Genomic DNA, 20,691 nt, shown 5'->3' with positions numbered 1-20,691 from the left:
CCTTGTTTTACAAAAATGCTAGAATTTGAACCTAAATTGACTGAACCCAAAGTCTATGCTCTTAACCACTGATCCATACCACCTGAACCTCAACCTCTTCTGTTTATAAAATTAAAATATTAGTAGATACTTCACTGAGTGACTATGAAGATTAAGTGAGACAACCTGTGTATATCACTCAGTACAATGCCAGATACATAGCAGTCACTCAGTAAATGGGCACTTGTTATTGTTATTAAGTCATTCTTACCATACATCTCATCTTCCAATCCATGAACAAAGGCTCCACAAGCTCCTGACTCGATCAAGTTCACAGCCCCCGTATCTACTTCTTCCTTGGGAGCATCATCTCCCCACTTCCTGCCGCTGGAAAACTCTCCCGAAGTGTAAAGTTCCTTGGCACGTTCATGTGCAGTGCGTTTCCTCTATAGAAGACAACAATTATCACTTGCTAGAGATTCATGAGAGAACTAAGTTGAGAACATGAGAAAGTAGGAAATAAGATTGCTCTCTGTGAGTTACATTAAAAAAAAAATACTCAATAGATCAGAGCAGAGAAATGCAAATTCAACTTGAAGTTAAGACCAAGGTTCTCAGGTCATCAATAGCTGACAGTAACCTTATTAAAAACAGTAACTTCATTAAAGATAGCACAAGAATGTTGACTGGACAGGTGGTTACGTTTGCCATGGCAACACAGGAAAGGGAGAACCAGAGAGGTAAATAATGGCAGTGTCCTTCCAAGCACCATCCTGGGTAGACAATACACTGGCCCTAGAAAATAATTTTTTTCATCCCACAGAACTAAGCGTCTATTTGACAACACTATGCTCACCAAGCAAGTGTCTAGTAAATTTACTTTCTTCAGAGATTGCCTAAGGGGGAATATACTAGTCAGCTAAAGTAAATATTGAGTCTACTTGACAGTTACAGTTACCTTCATAAATGAATAAACTGGCATAGATATCAGCCTCTATGAAACTTCCTGGTGTGAGCCCACATCCTCATGACTGATCATCTCAAAGGCACTGATGAAATATAGCACCTAAGCCTACAAGGATGTGGGTCAGATGCAGAAGTAAAGTTTGTACCTTGCGAAATGTCTTAGAAACCCCTGCATTACCCATCCCTCACCATTCACCATGAGCGTGTCCTTCTTTGCACTTCCACCCCAGTATACACAAAGAACACTTAAGCAATCACTGACCTCAAATGAAGGGAATGCCCTTCAAGAAAGCCATATGGCAATGTTTCATGAAACACAGATATTAACTCCCCAACCATTCCCAAGAATTCATCTTATGGAATAAATCAAAACAAGAAAAGATCTAATATCCATGAAGGTGATACTCTATATGTGATTTATAATGGTGGAAAAATTAAGGAGAAACTGTAAATGTATAATAAAGGGCTAAAAAATGATGGCACATCTACTTAACAGAATATTATGCTATCAGTAAAAATTGTAAGTATGAAGTTAACAATATGAAAAAAAGCATATTGGTAGTGGTAAATATAAAAAGTCTACAAAATTATCTGTATATAATGATTCAATGTTTAAAACATGCATAAGAAAAACAGCTGGAGAGAAATATACCAAAATGATGAAAGTCACTGTGTTAGAGTAGTGGGAATATGGGTAAACTATTTCTCTTTTTCTTTTACTTATCAAAGATTCTGATTCCTTATTAACACTTTTTTTTTTTTTTTTTTTTTTGCTGTACGCGGGCCTCTCACCGTCGTGGCCTCTCCCGTTGTGGAGCACAGGCTCCGGACGCACAGGCCCAGCGGCCATGGCCCACGGGCCCAGCCGGTCCACAGCATGTGGAATCCTCCCAGACCGGGACACAAACCTGCATCCCCTGCTTCGGCAGGCAGACTCTCAACCACTGAGCCATCAGGGAAGCCCCATAACACTTTTATAATTTAAAAATTAAGATACTGACAATGAATGCTCCTATCATACTCTCAGACTCATATTTGTTCCTGAAAACTATGTCAGAGAACTATCACAGTCAAAGCTTAAGGGCATTCTGTTACTGTTCAGAGAAAGGACTTACTCACTCTTCCATGAGAACTGCTGTTGAGAGGAGTCACAAAATAAGACCAGACCTTTGTAGTTTTTAACAAATAGAAAGTTAATCTTGCCTCTTCTTTGTGAAACACAATCTGTGCAAAGTATTTCATTATAATAATTTAAAATTTAATGAAGGAACTTGTAATTTGGTTCAATTTACTAAGATTTTAAATTAAAATGTATCTAGTCATCTTAACAAATTCATGGGCTGTAAAATTAAATCAACACAACTTGGCATATAGCTACACTGATTTTGGTTTCAGAAAGCCAGTTTAAACAACAAAGAATTCAAGTTACCCTCAGATCTGACATCAGCTTCTTGTCAAGCGTCTGTTCCAAGAAATGAGAACTGACTTGCTCCATAGAGCCCTATAAAAAGGAAGAATCCAGAGCAATGAAAAACTTTTAAGACCTGAACAATATCTTCAAATTCAAAGTTTGCTGCCAACTTAAATGCATAAAGATAACATTATTCTTTTTTTAATTAATTAATTAATTTTTTTATACAGCAGGTTCTTATTAGTCATCAGTTTTTTTTTTTTTTTTTTTTTTTTTTTTGGTGGTACGCGGGCCTCTCACTGTTGTGGCCTCTCCCGTTGCGGAGCACAGGCTCCGGACGCGCAGGCTCAGCGGCCATGGCTCACGGGCCCAGCCGCTCCGCGGCATGTGGGATCTTCCCAGACCAGGGCACGAACCCGTGTCCCCTGCATCGGCAGGCGGATTCTCAACCACTGCGCCACCAGGGAAGCCCATAGTCATCAGTTTTATACACATCAGGGAATACATGTCAATCCCAATCGCCCAATTCATCACACCACCACCCCCACCCCCACTTTCTCCCTTGGTGTCCATACATTTGTTCTCTACATCTGTGTCTCAATTTCTGCCCTGCAAACCAGTTCATCTGTACCATTTTTCTAGGTTCCACATATATGCGTTAATATACGATATTTGGATAACATTATTCTTGATAGTAAAGATCCCTATGGGTTTTGAATCATCAGGAAAATAATAAAACCATTAGCAGCAGCAGCTAGCACATATATAGAGCTACTAGGTGTCATGCACTGCTCTAAGTGCGTTATACATATATTAATTCATTTAATCCTCACTACAACCCCATGAAGTAAATACTATTATTAGTCACATTTTATATAAGGGGGAAAGAAGGCACAAAAAGATGAAGTAATTCATTCAAGGTCACAAACAGTGTAAATTACAGAGCTGAGCTATAAACCCAGGCTCCAGAATCCTTTGCCTTAACTACTATTCTCCACTGCCTCTCCATTCCTTTTCATTCCATCCTTTCCATTCATTTGTCCATTCATTCATTAAACAAATATATACTTAGCAACCATTCCATTATATGCCTAGAGTTACCAGGAACAGGTACACAAAAATAAAAAGACATCAATTCTACACTCAACAATCACACACTAGTGAGGGAAATTGACAAGTAAAGATATTACTGCATTATGGTATGAAATTTTATAATATACATTTATAAAGGGTGCTATGGGAACTTAAAGAAAAACAGTATGGGGTGGAGGCAGAGAGAGGTATATCTGGGGAACTGGAAATCACAATGAAATGCATAGAGAGAATGTCATGTGGGAAGCATCAAGTGGTTCTATGAATAGAACATAGGATGGGGGTACTGAAAATGAGGCAAGACAGGTAGGTAGAAAGCAGATCATAAAGGTCTTTGTTTACTATGGTAAGGAGTTTGCCTTATGAATAGTAACTCTATAGATAATTTCTATTAAATATTTAATGAGCTCAGTAATGTACAAAGACTCGCATTTTAAAAATTTATTCCTCCCAATAATCCCAATGAAGAATGAGCATTATCCTCACTTTTTATTTATTTATTTTTTACGAGAAATTGAGGCTGAGAGATTCCGTAACTTGTTCATTTCAAATAAGAGAGAAACATAATCAGATTTATACTCATAAACATCATCTTGGCAGCAATGTGGCTAATGGACCAGAAGGAACCCAAAACGAAGCAGAGACACAAATTAGGAGACTATTTAAAGCAGGTCCTAGACATTCTTAAGGAATATATTGGAAATCTTCTCTAATTCCCAAGTTAACAAATATGGAAATGTTTATACAGGCTCAGACTTTTTCTCCAATCACATTTTCCACAGCAGGTTAGGTTACATGTTCTTTGGGAGTACTCTTACCCAAGTTAACACCTTTCCTACAATTCTTTTTTTTTTTTTTTTTTTTTTGTGGTATGCGGGTCTCTCACTATTGTGGCCTCTCCCGTTGCGGAGCACAGGCTCAGCGGCCATGACTCACAGGCCTAGCTGCTCTGCGGCATGTGGGATCTCCCCAGACCGGGGCACGAATCAGTGTCCCCTGCATCGCCAGGTGGACTCTCAACCACTGCACCACCAGGGAAGCCCTTTCCTACAATTCTAGAAGGGAAACTGTACTGTTCACCTTAAATAGTTTCAAAACCACTTTTTCTTATCTCTACATGGTATATAGTTTGTTACGTAGGTCTGAGCCAATACCAAATCTAACATTCATGTTTTTAATGCAAAAACATCAATTTTATGAATAAAAACTATACATTTTTAAGAACTCCTCACTTTCTCTTTAGTTTTACCACCAACATTAACAGTTGTCTTTTTTTTTGGCCGCACCATTAGCCATGTGGGTCTTAGTTCTCGACTGAACCCGTGTCCCCTGTATTAGAAGCACAGAGTCTTAACCACTGGACTGCCAGGGAAGTCCCTAACAGTTGGCTTTTTAACAGGCACTCTGTTTTTCTACAAAGAATGAAAGTTTTAATGACTTCACAGTAAGTTACTGGAACCCATAGTCTCAACGTCCTCCTCCAAAGCCTTCAACTGAGCTCTCTCCCAACACAGTAGCAAAGAGGGGGTACGATTCAAATTCTAGCCTCAAAAAATTGCATATCATTGTTTGTAACAAGTTTCCAGTGTTATGTAAGAATAGCTGAAGCTTTCCATTTTAAATCCACAAATAGCAAGAACCTTACAGCATAATCCACTTGAAAAATAGTAAAACCTGAACTGTTACAAGCGCAGTGGAAATAGAGAAGGGATAGATTCAAGGTATGTCAAGAAGGTAGTACTGATAAGAGTTGATGACTCAGTGTATACGGGACACAGAGAAAGAATTCTCAAATGCCTCTGGGTAAATGATGGCACTATTTATGAAAGCACAGAAGGAGGAAATCTGGACCAAAAAGATAATGAGTTCATCATAAAGTACATCTCACCAATCAGAAAAACATCTACATTCCTGTATACTTTGACCAAGACACATATATTCAGGTAAAAGCTCTCCAGCTGTACTACTACCACTACTTAATAATCTATAACACTAAGAAAACTGATATTAAACAAACAAGTGCATCAAACCTGCTCTCAGAACAAAAACTGCTCAACTAGTATAATAACATAAGTCTATGCACTGTTTGTCTATTTCAATTTTAAGCTCCTAGCCTCTATTCATTAGGTGATGAAAAAGAGAAGCAGACTAAAAATATATATATATATATATATATATATATATGGATTACTATGTGAGACACATAAAACTGCAACTGACTAAGACAGCTACCTTTGCCCTGGGAAAGACTAGCCCTGGGCAGAGTTACAAACATAAAAACCTACTGTCTACAATCTAACCTTCTTAAAGTGTTATAATTTTTAAGGTCAAAGACTTCCGGAGCCTTACAAATAAGGTTTAAATTATTTAACATCTTAAAAAGAAAACATTAAACTAAGGACCCTATTCTAGATAGGATGCCAATTAACATAATTAATTTCAAAGTAGTGATTGTGTTCTAAATAGTCCCATGGAGCTTTACTCTTGAAAATCAAGTTTCTTTGCTCCATCAGGGAAGTTACAGATAACTGAAAATCAACCCTTTACATGGTTTTGAATTTTCTGATACATCCATATCTGAAATTTTTCATCCTGCTATAAGCCAAGGAGAATGGACTCTATTCATTTTCTGTACAAGATGGACTTAAGTCTAAAGCCTTATCATTTCATCTAAGTTCTTGAAAATCTGGCTTCTGCGTTCCTCCCAAGCTTAATCTTGTCACACATCACCAAATCTAACATTATCCCCCACACCAAGAAGTACTAAACTGCTTGTAGTTTAACATGATATTGTAGTTTGGTATGATATTAGCATGCATGATAGTGTACTCATGTATCTCTGCTCATATTTTCTCCTTGTCTACTTCTTTACCTAGCTAACCCATACTCATCTTTCAAAGTCAACTGAGAAATCACCTTGTCCAAAAAGCCTTCTGTGCATGTGTTAGGTGCTCTTTCCTAGGAGTACCGGTATTGTAATTGACTGATTGCCTATGTCAACCTACCTGACTATCCACTCTTTTGAAGACACAGATTATGCTCAGAGTTTGCTGAATTGATGAATATGTAGTCTAAAGACCATATATGGTTTACCTGATCATGGATTTGTCTACTCAAGAATTGGAGCAGGGGGGCTTCCCTGGTGGCGCAGTGGTTGAGGGTCCGCCTGCCAATGTGGGGGACGCGGGTTCGTGCCACGGGGCGGCTGGGCCCGTGAGCCATGGCCGCTGAGCCTGCGCTCTGCAGTGGGAGAGGCCGCAGCGGTAAGAGGCCCACGTACGGAAAAAAAAAAAAAAAAAAAAAAAAGAATTGGAGCAGAGGAGTTTACCTCTTAGCCCTCTTAGCTTGCACAGAGGAACTAGTAAACCAGCAGGACCTTAGCTGCACAACCGCAGCTCCTAATATATAACTGGACCCGCACTAGGAAGGAATTGTACATGGGCTTTAGAGCATAAAGTATCATTTACTATCTATGTGGCCTTGGACAAATTATACTTTTCTAAACCTTAGCTTTATTATTTATAAAATAAATAATATAATATCTACCTCAAAGAGTTTAAAAGAATTAAAAATTAAAAACAAAAAGTATGTATATAAGTGTATGTAAAAGCATATATTTACGTGTGCCTGTATATGAGGAAATGGGTGTATGTGCATGTGTATGCATGTATGACTAAAAGTGCCTACCTTAGTGGGCTAAGAGCTCTAGAAATAGTAACAATTATTATTATTAGCAAGATTAGATTATTAATTACTTTTGAAGTATAATCATACTTATGTAATTTAGAGTTGTTTGGATTTGAAATCACTTAAATATCATAAAGCACTTGAGTCAAATTATAGTCATCTAAGTGAAAATCTTTTCAATTCACCACTGTAATTCATTATTCATACAGCTTTACATAAATGAATTTTAGATTCTATGGGGTAAAAAACTAAAAAATGTTTTACAAGTGTAACAGGTAATATGTTCATTAAAGAAGATGTAACTTACCAATAGCTTTGCAGCTTGAACTCGAACCACCCAGGAGCCATCACTGACCATGTGACAAATTTTTCCAAATGCATCATCAACTAAGCGAATTTCTTCATTAGAAGAAGGGATTGGGACAATGCTAAATTAAAAGAAAAGAAACCACAAGTGACAAAATATGAGACTAAAATTGCAGGTTCAATAAACTGAGAATGACCAATGAAAATTAGCACAAATAGAAATGATAAATGAATAATTCAAATCCTATAATGATGAAATACATTTCAGAGTAACCAAATCACTCTGGGATTTGTTTACTTTTAGTTGCAATGCAAATTTGTGTCTTGAGTAAAAAGTACTTAACACTGAAGATTCAAAGATTTATGAGATACCAAAAACAGCTACCACAGAGTTATCTTTAAGTTTATTCTCTCTTACAATTGCATTGCTGTCAATATAGCATGTCTCAGAATAAACCAATATAAAACATACTTGAAAATCTGGTCCTAAATGAAAAGACAATTTCCAGCTAGTCTTTTTTGGGGGAGGGGTGGGGGGTGATGTCTATAGCTTTACTAACTCATTCTGGTTTTTCAATTTCAGTAGGTAGTTTAATGAAGAGGAAAAAACACTTCTTTTTCCTATAAAAGGAGTTCTTCTATAAAACAGAATAATACCTGTCTCTCCACCTCAAAGAATCACTGTGAGATAAATTATTTAATTACTGTGAAAAATAATTTTTTATTTTTGGCCACACCGCACAGCTTGCACAATCGTAGCTCCCCAACCAGGGATTGAACCCAGGCCCTCAGCAGAGAAAGCACCAAGTCCTAACCGCTGGACCAACAGGTAATTCCCTATGAAAATATTTTTAACCAGGAAAACACTACATAAGGGATCATTATTCTCAAATTCACCTGGTATCTTTAGCTGGCATTTGTATTTACTAAAGTGTGCACCAAACCATTTTAAAGACTTTTTTTAAGGGGTGGGCAAAGGTGGAGTGGATAGCATTTGAGAAAGACGATCCGATCTCTTCATTTATAGTTGGGACCCAGAGAGGTGAAATGTCTTTCCCAGCATACACAGAAAGTACAAGGCAGAGCTGAAAAACAAGGACCAAGCATCCTGATTTTCAGGGTCCATGCTTTTCCCCTATTCCATACTGCACTCCAAAAATCTAACCAACATTCCTTTTCTGGAGGTGAGCTTTCTGCATGGTGGGAGGAGAAAAATGGCTTGGCAATGAACAAAAGCTGGCTTACACCCACACTGACCTTTCAGGATAGAGCTGACTGACAACCCAGATAAGCTGGACTGCAGCACTGCGCACTTGTTCATAGTCATCAGAGAGCAATTTACAAGCCTGCAAACAAGGATTCCAAAAGTCTGTTAGTTCTGTGTCCTCCCAGGTGATGTTCAAACTATTTTCAAAATGAAGATGCAGTGGCTGGATAAGGATACCAATCAAAACACATATGGGTGATATTAACTTCTTGAACCTTTGCCCAACAAAGAATTCTTGGCCTCTGCCAGCTGCTCTGGCTGTGTTCTGACTGTGTACCCTCCCACCCCATGTCTGAAAGGAGAACCACAGATTGATAGATAGCACAAAAGCCATCTAGAATAGTTAGATCAATCATAGCAAAGCTTGCTGGGAGCCCACAGTGCTACCCTCACAGGCTCAAACACCAAAGATGAGTTTTTTCCCTATCTGTAAAACTAGAGCACAAATTTCTGACTGACAGTCCATCTGAAAATTCAAGCACTCTAAATAAATGTACAATTTTAACGCTAAGCTGCCAAAAAGAGGCCAAATTTTCCTTTTTTACTTTAGTCTGAAATGGAATATCCCTACTCCACCCACAGTCATCGCTACACCCTAGACTTCAACAACACCCAGAAAATGATTTTTGAAATTTTAAAATCTTATATTCCATGCTTTGACCATATATGCTACTCTACCAGCTCTTCCATCGCCACGACTTAACCCATGACACCTGCTCTTCATCCCACTTAAGTTACCTATCCGTTTAAGCAGGGTCTCTCAACCTTGCTATTATTGACATTTTGGACTAGATGATTCTTTGCTGTGAGAGGCTGTCCTGTGCAATATAAGATATTTAGCAGCATCCCTGGCTCTACCCACTAGGTAGTTGTAGCACTGCACCCTCTTCCTCTCCCCAGCAACTGCAATAGTCAAAAATACCTCCAGACATTGCCAAATGTGCCATGGAGGGCAAAATCACCTTGGTTGAGAGAACCACTGCTTTAATTCTGTCCTTTCTTTCCAAATAAACCTTTTCCTTGCTCTATACCCATCCTTACTTCAGTCTCTTGACAGCACTGTCTGCATCATCATACACAACCCCCTGAGGATTTCTGCTACAGCTGCTCCACAAACCTAAGACTTTCTCTAGTCTTCACAAGGGCAGAGCACTGGCAAAGACCACACTCTCTAGGGGATTGGTGATTCATGATCTCAAACCTTATTAGTCTTACTCTGAAATCTTTTACACTCCTGCTTTCCACTTCCATTTCCCAAGGCAGCTTTTCTTTTTTTCAGAAAGGTGGCTAATGAGCCTTTTTTTTTTTTTTTTGGCTGTGTAGTGTCTTCATTGCTTCATGCAGGCTTTCTCTGGTTGCGGCAAGCAGGGGCTACTCTTCGTTGCAGTGTGCAGGCTTCTCATTGCAGTGGCTTCTCTTGTTGCAGCTCACAACAGTAGTTGTGGCTCAAGGGCTCTAGAATGTAGGCTCAGTAGTTGTGGCACACAGCCTTAGTTGCTCCACGGCATGTGGGAATCTTCCTGGACCAGGGCTCGAACCCGTGTCCCCTGCATTGACAGGCAGATTCTTATCCACTGCGCCACCAGGGAAGCCCCAAGGCAGCTTTTCTTAACCTTTTCCTCAGGACTTCTATCCTACTACCAGCTATAAGGCGACCTGTTTATCTGAGAAAAATCAAGGTTCTCAGGCACAAACCCACTCAACTACTCCACACCAGTTATAAATTCATTTATTCCTGTATTCTCCCACCCCTTGTTTTCTCAATATCTGAGGGAAAAGGGTCCTTTCTAGTTCTTAATCCTTCTACTTTTGCTATGGATCCCATCACTTCCTCACATGACCATCCCTTACCATCCGCCAAAATAAATCCTCTTTGTGATTCTCTATGATAGCATCCTATTGATTTACCTCACAGCAATACTCATATGCTATAACTGTGTTTGCTTATTTGTTAATTGCCTGTCTTACCTATGACAATGTGAAGGGCATGGGTCCTATCTATTATAACATGCTTGGCATTATACAGCCAGCATTAGGTACTCACTAACATTTGTTGGATGAATCAGCTCATGAATCTGATTTTCTGCCTCAAGGAACTTACTCCAGCATTTATTCCCCTTTGTCTCTTCTATCATAACACTAGCTCTCCCAAAACACTAGCTCTCTCTTCAACATATAAACATACTTAGCAACTGTCTTTAAAATACAGGAAAAAAAACAACAACCCTTAATCCTATGCCCCCTTCTACCAACTTCTACCCCACTTTCCTATCATAGTCAAGTTTCTTTAAAGTATAGTCATAGTCAATAGACTTTAAATGCCTCACCTTAAAAGACCCTGATCTGGCTTCACCCAGTCACAGCACTCTACTGAAATTGCTCTCTTTAAACTCACTAATGACCACTTTGTTGCTAAGTCCCATGACCAGATTTCAGTGCTATCCTAAATGACCTTTCACCAGCATTTGACACTGCTGACTATGAAAATGCCCTCCTGCTTTTTTTGGAATATATTCTTCCTCCTCCTCCATCACGCTGCTCCTCAGTTTCATTCTAGGGCTCCTTTCTTAAACACTGGACCTCACCCCTGGCTCCATCCTCATCACTTCCAATCTTCTTACTCTCCCTGGGTATCCCCATGACCCCTAGATATTGATGGCTCCAAATATCCGCCTCCAGCTCTGATCTTTCCTAAGTTCCAGACCTGGAATTCTCCTCATGAGTATCCCATCAACCCTTCAAACTCAAGATAATCAAAATGAACTCATTATAGTAACTAATTCTACCTCATATCTCAAATCCTCCACCATCATTCCATCCTCACTCCCTTGACGTCCACAGTATTGCTTGTCTAACCAACTGACACAGTCTTATGTCACTAAACATCTGAATCATCGGACTAATTCTTTTTCCTTTGAGTCCTTACTCTACAAGTTTCCTTTAATTATTTGGTTTCCCACACAGTTTTCCTATAGGTCACACCAACATAACCATTCTGAACTCATTCTACTTCATTTGTAAAAGAACGTACTTGGTTTACACATCAGTCATAGGGGTTTGGCTAATTATCCTCTTCCTCTAAAAGCTAAAACCACTCTCAGTTGGCTAACAAAAACTGGTCTCTGAGCGTGGATTTAGATTTCTTGTCTCTAGATACATCCAATTATTCTACAAGAATAACTGTAAGGGCTTTTGGTTAGGCTTCTCAGTCATCTTCTCCTAATGATACTATAACTTCATTGTGCTTTTCCTCACCAATGCTATAACAATCATGTGATATCTTTTCATATGACCCCATGGTCTTGGTCATCCTCCTCCAGAAATACTCCCATTTCTCAAGTGTGGTGCCCTGAATTGACTTCGGGTTTGAGGTCAAGTTCAGTCAACCAAACAGAGATCAGCAGGACTACCACTTTCCTTACTCTGAACACTACACTTCTCTTTGTATACTGTGGTATTCATACTGAGCTACCTAAATCCTCCCAAATGTCCTCCTCACATGCAGTAGTGCTACTCATTACATATTCCCCATTCTCTTCTTAGAATGTATGTTTTGGATACAACTGCACATTCATCACAACAATGCCACTGTTAGCCAGCTGAAGCTCTATGTTTTCAAATTCTGACCACCACCGTGCCATCCTCCCAGTTTCATGATTTCTCCACCTCCCTCCTCTTCTAGATAGCAATCATTTAAGGTACCTGATTATAAATTGTCTGGTATAATTTCAGTCCTCTTTCATGGAGCTGCAACTAGATAATAAAGATACAGTTTAAGTATTCTGAAAAAAAAATCAGTATTTCTAATGTCTCCCCACAATCTCATATATTTTTCCCCATTATATCACATTAACATTGTTCCCTTTGGCCAAAATCAGTGCTATATAAATAAGAAACCTGGACTTTTCAGTAGAAACACTCAAACACTTAATGAATCTAACCCATGGACTGTCCCAAGGGGATATCAGAAAAAAATATGAAACAATGATAAGGAGGCTGAGGAAGAAATGGTTAACACCATCTCCCCCTGAAGAGCAACCCTCCCCCATAACTTTCACCTATATTTCTGAAATACAAAGGTATAACCTGTACCTATTGTACTATAATACCAAGTAACATCTCTCCCATGGACCTGGGATACAAGTTGTACCTTCCATGTTTCAGAAATGCAGGTGAAAGTTACCAAAGAAGCCCAAAGATAAGCAACTGTTGTAAAGGAATGTGTGCCTTTGAGTTCTGTGATGCCACCAACACCTTCCTGAAAGTGTGCATAAAGTATACCCTGGGGAGATTCAGAATGTATCCAAGGTGGCATTAGCCATTAACTTAAAAAAAAAAAAAAGAAAAAAAAAAAAAGAAAACAAACAAACAAAAGTATCTCCATTTAGTTTCCATGATCATGTTTACCATGGCTTTTATAGCTGCTGTTCTGACACGTGGGTCCTGGTCACTGAAGTAATCCCCTATAATCTTCTGGACGTCTCTGACAGCTAGGCCTTCTGCATCTTTTGTGACACTTTTCTCCAAAGAACCCAGATTGCCAAGTAATTGCAGGCACTTATTTCTTACACCATGCGAGGTATCTGTCAGGTGCTATGAAAAGAAAAGAGAGAACAAAAGGACATGATTAAGATATCTTAAAAATAAACAAAAACACAGAAACAAAAGCACTGTATCAATTTTAGGAATGACTTCAAACACTACATTCTCACCAGTCTGTCTAGTCTCATGGGTTTTTTTTTGTTGTTGTTGTTGTTTGGCCATGCTGTGTGTCCTGTGGGATCTTAGTTTCCCAACCAGGGATTGAACCCAGGCGCTGACAGTGAAAGTGCCTAATCCTAACCACTGGACAGCCAAGGAATTCCCTTCATGTTTTTTGAGTATGTATCTTCCAAAAAGAATCATGAATCCTTAGAAAATAAGACTCCCATTTATTCAACATTATACTCCCAACAGCAAGCATCTGGCCTTGTAAAGACTAGGTATTTTAAAAGTGACCCCTTAAACTGCATTTTACTATCAAATCTAAAAACAGAAAATTCATAAATTTTAAAAATTTTAATATTCATACAGAAATATGCAAAAATATTAAATGTACAGCTCAATGAATTTTCACAAAACACACACAAATAAGAAGCACCCAAATAAGAAAGTAAAACATGACCAACTCTCCCAGTAACTACTCTACCACCATCAAAAATAGCCACCATCAAGCTTCATCCTCCCCAGCAGGAAGCTAGGCCCTTCCTCTTGGGAGCTGCTATAGTATCCTCTCAGGCATCAAATTGTACAGCAATGTCTTGTTTTCACAAGTCCATCTCCTTTAAGACTGTGCTCCTGGGCTTCCCTGGTGGTGCTATGGTTAAGAATCCACCTGCCAGTGCAGGGGACACAGGTTCAATCCTTGGTCCAGGAAGATACCACATACTGCTGAGCAACTAAGCCCATGTGCCACAACTACTGAGCCCATGCACCACAACTACCGTAGCCCACACGCCTAGAGCTTGTGCTCCACAACAAGAGAAGCCACTGCAATGAGAAGCCCACGTTTCTCAACACGAGCTTGAGCTGAGCTTGCCGCAACTAGAGAAAGCCCATTGCAGCAACGAAGACCTAATGCAGCCAAAAAAAGAAAAAAAAGACTGTGCTCCTTTCAGAATCTTTTATATATTGAACACAGAATACAGACTAAATATGGATTATAAAGGGCCTTCTTTTGGGGGTTCTTAGGAGAACTGAAAGTAAATTAATTTAAATTAAGTGCATGCAAAGCATCTGCAGTGTTGTGAGAAATCCATAAACATTGGCAGCTATTGTTACTATTACGATTATTATTAATAATAAAATTTGCTTCCTTCCACTTAAAAAATAAAATAAAATAAAAAGCCACCATCACCAAAGCAATCTTGAGAAAAAAGAACAAACCTGGAAGAATCATGCTCCCTGCCTTTAGACTATACTACAAAGCTACCATGACCAAAACAGTATGTTAATGGCACTAAAACAAGACACACAAGACTTCCCTGGTGGCTCAGTGGTTAAGAATCTGCCTGCCAATGCAGGGTACACAGGTCTGAGCCCTGATCTGGGAATATCCCACATGCCGCGGAGCAACTAAGCCCATGCGCCACAACTACTGAGCCTGTGCTCCAGAGCCTGCAAGCCAAAACTACTGAGCCCATGTGCCACAACTACTGAAGCCTGCGTGCCTAGAGCCCGTGCTCCGCAACAAGAGAAGCCACTGCAATGAGAAGCCCGCGCACCGCAACAAAGAGCAGCCCCCAATTGCCACAACTAGAGAAAGCCCGTGTGCGGCAACAAAGACCCAACGCAGCCAAAAATAAATAAATAAACAATTTTTTTAAAAAAACAGACACACAGGGCTTCCCTGGTGGCACAGTGGTTGAGAATCCCCCTGCAGATGCAGGGGACACGGGTTCGTGCCCCAGTCCGGGAAGATCCCACGTGCCGCGGAGCGGCTGGGCCCGTGAGCCATGGCTGCTGAGCCTGCACGTCCGGAGCCTGTGCTCGCAACGGGAGAGGCCACAACAGTGAGAGGCCCGTGTACCACAAAAAAAAAAAAAAAAAACAGACACACAGATCAGTGGAACAGAAGAGAGAGACAAGAAATGAACCCACACACTTATGGTCAATTAATCTACAACAAAGGAGGAAAAAATATACAATGGGGAAAAGACAGTCCCTTTGATAAGTGGTTCTGGGGACATTCTACAGCTACATGTGAAAATATGAATTAGAACATTTTCTCAGACCATATACAAAAGTAAACTCAAAATGGATTTAAGACCTAACTGTGGGACTTCCCTGGTGGTCCAGTGGTAAAGAATCCACCTTCCAATGCAAGGGATGCAGGTTCAATCCCTGGTCAGGGAACTAAGATCCCACATCCTGCAGGGCAACTAAGCCCACACGCTACAACTACTGAGACCACGTGCCTCAACTAGAGAGTCCTTGAGCTGCAAACTACGGAGCCCATGTATTCTGGAGCCCACATGCCACAACTAAAGAGAGAAAAACCCACACGCCACAATTAGGGAGAAGCCTGCACGCCACAATGAAGAGCCTGCATGCCACAATGAAGATACTGTGTGCCTCAACTAAGACCCAATGCAGCCAAAAAAACAAACAAACAAACCTAGAAACCATACAACTCCCAGAAGAAAACATAGGCAGAACACTCTGACATAAATCATAGAAATAATTTTTTGGGTCTCTCTCCTAAGGCAAAGGAAACAAAAGCAAAAATAAACAAATGGGACCTAATTAAACTTAAAAGCTTTTGCACAGCAAAGGAAACCACTGACAAAAAAGACAACCTAGTGAATCGGAGAAAATATTTGCAAATTACATGACCAATAAGGGGTTAATATTCCAAACATATAGACAGCTCATATACCTCAATATCAAAAAAACCCAAACAACCTGATTACAAATTGGGCAGAAGACCTGAATAGACACTTTTCCAAAGACATACAAATGGCCAACAGGCACATGAAAAGATGCTCAACATCACTAATCATCAGAGACATGCAAATCAAAACTACAATGAGACATCATCTAACACCTGTCAGAATGGCAATCATTAAAAAGAACACAAATAACAAATGTTGGAAAGATGTGGATAAAGGAGAACTCTTATACACTGTTGGTTGGAATGAAAATTGGTGCAGCCTCTATGGAAAACAGTATGGGGTTCCTCAAAAAATTTAAAATGGAACTACCATATGATCCAGCAATTCCACTCCTGGGTATATATCTGAAGAAAACAAAAACACTGCTTGGAAAAGATACATGCACCCAATGTTTATAGCAGCATTATTTACAATAGCCAAGATATGGAAGCACCCCAAATGTCCATCAACAGACAAATGGATAAAGAAGAGGTGGTGTACGTGTGTATACACACACACACACACACACACACACACACACACACACACACACACACACACTGGAATACTACTCAACCATAAAAAAGAATGAAATTTTGCCATTTGCAACAACACAGATGGATCTGGAGGGTATTATGCTTAGTGAAATAAGTCACACAGAGAAAGACAAATACTGGGTGTTATCACTTAAAATGGAATCTAAAAAAATAAAACAAATGAATATTACAAAACAGAAACAGACTCACAGATATAGAAAGGAAACTAGTGGTTACCAGTGGGTAGAGGAAGAGGAGTAAAATAGGAGTAGGGAATTAAGATGTACAAACTACTATATATAAAATAAATAAGCTACAAGGATATATTGTACAGCACAGGGATTATAGCCAATATTTCATAATAATTTTAAATACAGTATAACCTATAAAAATACTAAATCACTGTGTTGTATACCTGAAACTAATATAATACTGCAAATCAACTATACTTCACCAACAAAAAATAGACATTATCTTGACTTCTAACACATATTCTGTCTAGTTTTGTACTTTATAAAATCAAATAGTGCCTGGCTTCCTTTGCTTAATATTATGTTGGTGAGAATCGTCCATAGTATGGCATTACAGTAATGGTTTATTCATTCTCATTACTGTACAGTATTCCGTTTGTGTACACACCATAATCCATTTATCCTTTCTACTGCTGATAGATATTTGGGTTACTTCCAGTTTTGGGCTGTTCTAAATAATGCTCTCTACTTATTCTTGAATGTGGCTTTTGGTATACATGTTCACATTTCTGCTGAATATACAGTAAGAACTGAAACTGCTGGGTCACAGGACATGTATATGTTCAGCTTAAGATGATACTGCCAAATAGTATTACAAAGTGGTTGTACTAATTGAACTAATTTACACTCCCACCAGTGATATGTAAATGTTCCAGATATGCCACATCTTTGTCGACCTTTAGTACTGTCAATCTTTTTCATTTTGGCACTTCTCACCATCATTTCTAACATACTTTCAGTTATCTCTCTCTCAATCCTAGTCCACCACTACTGAAATAAGCTATTTGCATAATGCAATAACAGGAAATGAAAATACTTTAATGAAATGACTAATTTAAGGACTGGGCAAGAAATACGTAAGAAGAACCTGGGACACCTTGTGCCAAAAAGCAAGGAAATATCAAGGACTAATTGAGTCCAGATCAAAAGGACACAGAAGCCAATCTGTAGGGGTTCCTACTGTCAACATATACATGACATCAAAAGGAAGCAATCAAATCTAGAATGTAGGACTTAAACAAGACCAATGATCCAGTTTCTTCAATAAATCTGTGGCAATTAAAGGAAAAACAAAAGGGGCCACTGTTACTGATTAAAAGAAATTCAAGAGACTATCCAAAGGTAATACATGCTAATCCAAAAAAAACCAACTACAAAAAGATATTTAATGCAATTTTTAAAATTTTAATATGAACTGGTATGAGATGATATAGAATAACTGTTGATAACTTCACCATGGCTATATTAAAAACACATCAGTTATTATTAGTTAGAGACATACTGAAGTATTTATTATTTAAATAACATGTCAGGGATTTCCTTTAAAATATTACAGCAGATTACAACAAAAAGTGAAAGGAAAAAACATGAAAAAGATTGCAAAGCATAAATGATTGTCAAATTTATACCCAAAACTGAAAAGAATAAGTAAATTTGAAAATTTCCATATTATAAAGTATATATAGATTGAAAAAAAAGACCTAGCTTCAAATTTCAGCTCTGACTCTACATGTGTAACATTGATCAAGCAACTGGACCTCTCAGAGTCTCACTTTCCTCATTTATAAAGAAGGAACAATAATATCTGCCTTACCTAACTTACAGGTTTATCATAAGGCTCAAATAGGAATATAAATGTTAAAAAAAAAACTTTATATACTATAAAGCATAATATGACTATTAGCTATTATTACTATAATCTAAAATAATAAGAAGATAACTGCATGTATAATTGTCAATACAGAAGAGTATCTTTAGATATTCCCTTCAAGTTCACAAAATAGTATCTTTGGATATTCCCTTCAAGTTCAAATTTTCCAGGATTTTCTATCCATAAATGAAATCACTGATTGAAATCACACAACAAGTTTCCCTCTTTCTCACTCTAACACTGGGACATACAGTCTCTGGAAGTACCCTCAGTAATCACCCATCTCTCTCCTTGTGCCTTCACCAATTCCCTATTTTATAGGATAATGATTAAGTGTTATATCTAATAACACAAAGATAACCTAGTGGAACAGTTGATACTGGAATCCAAGTCTCCTGACACTCCATCTAGAGCTCTTTTCCCTAACCAGCTTCATAAATAAATAATGTCATGATTTCTAAAACTTTGCTTACTATGTTCAGAATTGGTCATTTGAACCTTAAATACTTAAAAGCTCTACAATACCTGTTTTCTTTACATATATTTATACTGCTATTCCCAAGCATCACTATTCTCCAGCCATGATGAACTGCTTGGGTTTCTAATTACTGCCTGATAAACACAGTGATACTAAATTAATACCCCCTTTTTAAAAATCATCTTTAATGGAATACAATTGCTTTACAATGGTGTGTTACTTTCTGCTGTATAACAAAGTGAATCAGCTATACATGTACATATATCCCCATATCTCCTCCCTCTTGCATCTCCCTCCCACCCTCCCTATCCCACCCCTCTAGGTAGTCACAAAGCACTGAGCTGATCTCCCTGTGCTATGCGGCTGCTTCCTACTAGCTATCTATTTTACATTTGGTAGTATATATAAGTCCAGGCCACTCTCACTTCGTCCCAGCTTAGCCTTCCCCCAGCCTTGTCCTCAAGTTCCTTCTCTAAATCTGCGTCTTTATTCCTGTCCTGCCCCAAGGTTCTTCAGAACCTTTTTTTTTTTTTTTTTTAGATTCCATATATATGTGTTAGCAAATGGTAATTGTTTTTCTTTCTGACTTACTTCACTCTGTATGACAGACTCTAGGTCCATCCACCTCACCACAAATAGTTCAATTTCGTTTCTTTTTATGGCTGAGTAATATTCCATAGTATATATGTGTCACATCTTTATCCATTCATCTGTTGATGGACACGTAGGTTGCTTCCATGTCCTGGCTATTGTAAATAGAGCTGCAATGAACATTGTGGTACATGACTCTTTTTGAATTATGGTTTTTTCAGGAACACCCAATTCTTATGATTAGCAAACCAGACCACTGACACTTTGTGGAAGTAACATACACACATGCACACATATACAAAACTGAACAGGAAGATACATCAAATAAATATATTAAGGATAATACTGTCTAAGAAAGAAGTTACAAACACTAGAAAAACACTAAAATAAACACTATAGTGTTGGGTTTGAATTACAAGGAGAGATGAGAACACGATTTTTCTTATATACAGATATAGAAATAAAAATACAGATATATATGTTTGTATATGATATATATAGATATTACATTATAACACATATATCTAATATATATAAATCTCCACTAGCACTGTTCACTGAGAGGGCACAAGAGCAGCAACACCCCAAATGCAATGAGCACACTTAGTACCCAGAACTTGGTTTCAAAATACAATTCGCCACAAAAAGGAACCAGGGCTTCTTGGACAAAAGCTCATTGCAGGGGTAGACTAGATAAAGTACAAGGTGGGCCTGAAATATTTTACTGTGCCAGAAAGAAATGACACATTAAAAAAAAAATACAGTTGACCCCTGAAACAACATGGTTTGAACTGACTGGGTCCACTTATACAGTTTTTTGTCAATAGCAAATACTACAGTACTACACGGTTCATGGTTCGTTGAATTGTGGATGTAGCACTGTGGATACAAAGAAGTGGGTATACTGAGGAACTGGATATATGGAGGGTCAACTGTAAGTTAAATGTGAATTTCTGACTGTTCAAAGGGTCAGTGTCCCTAACCCCCAAGCTGATAAAGGGGTAACGGTAGAGAGAAGTCAAAAGGACATAGAAGCCAGCCTGAAGGGGCTCCCACCTGGCAAA

At 38.6% G+C, this 20,691-nt stretch overlaps 1 protein-coding gene across 1 annotated transcript in view; it reads right to left on the bottom strand.

Moving 5' to 3' along the window:
- INTS4 (integrator complex subunit 4) overlaps nucleotides 1-20,691 on the bottom strand; it is a 121,640-nt gene that overhangs the window by 54,455 nt on the left and 46,494 nt on the right. Inside the window, exons 5-10 of the mRNA XM_059069508.2 lie at nucleotides 13,116-13,301; nucleotides 12,411-12,461; nucleotides 8,699-8,787; nucleotides 7,443-7,563; nucleotides 2,375-2,446; nucleotides 251-425 (exon numbers count right to left, since the gene is read on the bottom strand). Coding sequence (XP_058925491.1) covers nucleotides 251-425; nucleotides 2,375-2,446; nucleotides 7,443-7,563; nucleotides 8,699-8,787; nucleotides 12,411-12,461; nucleotides 13,116-13,301 — 694 coding nt within the window. The remainder of the gene's footprint in view (nucleotides 1-250; nucleotides 426-2,374; nucleotides 2,447-7,442; nucleotides 7,564-8,698; nucleotides 8,788-12,410; nucleotides 12,462-13,115; nucleotides 13,302-20,691) is intronic.

Source organism: Kogia breviceps, chromosome 7 (assembly GCF_026419965.1).
Source record: "Kogia breviceps isolate mKogBre1 chromosome 7, mKogBre1 haplotype 1, whole genome shotgun sequence".
Lineage (NCBI taxonomy): Eukaryota > Metazoa > Chordata > Mammalia > Artiodactyla > Physeteridae > Kogia > Kogia breviceps.
This window is presented reverse-complemented; position numbering and strand designations above follow the sequence as displayed.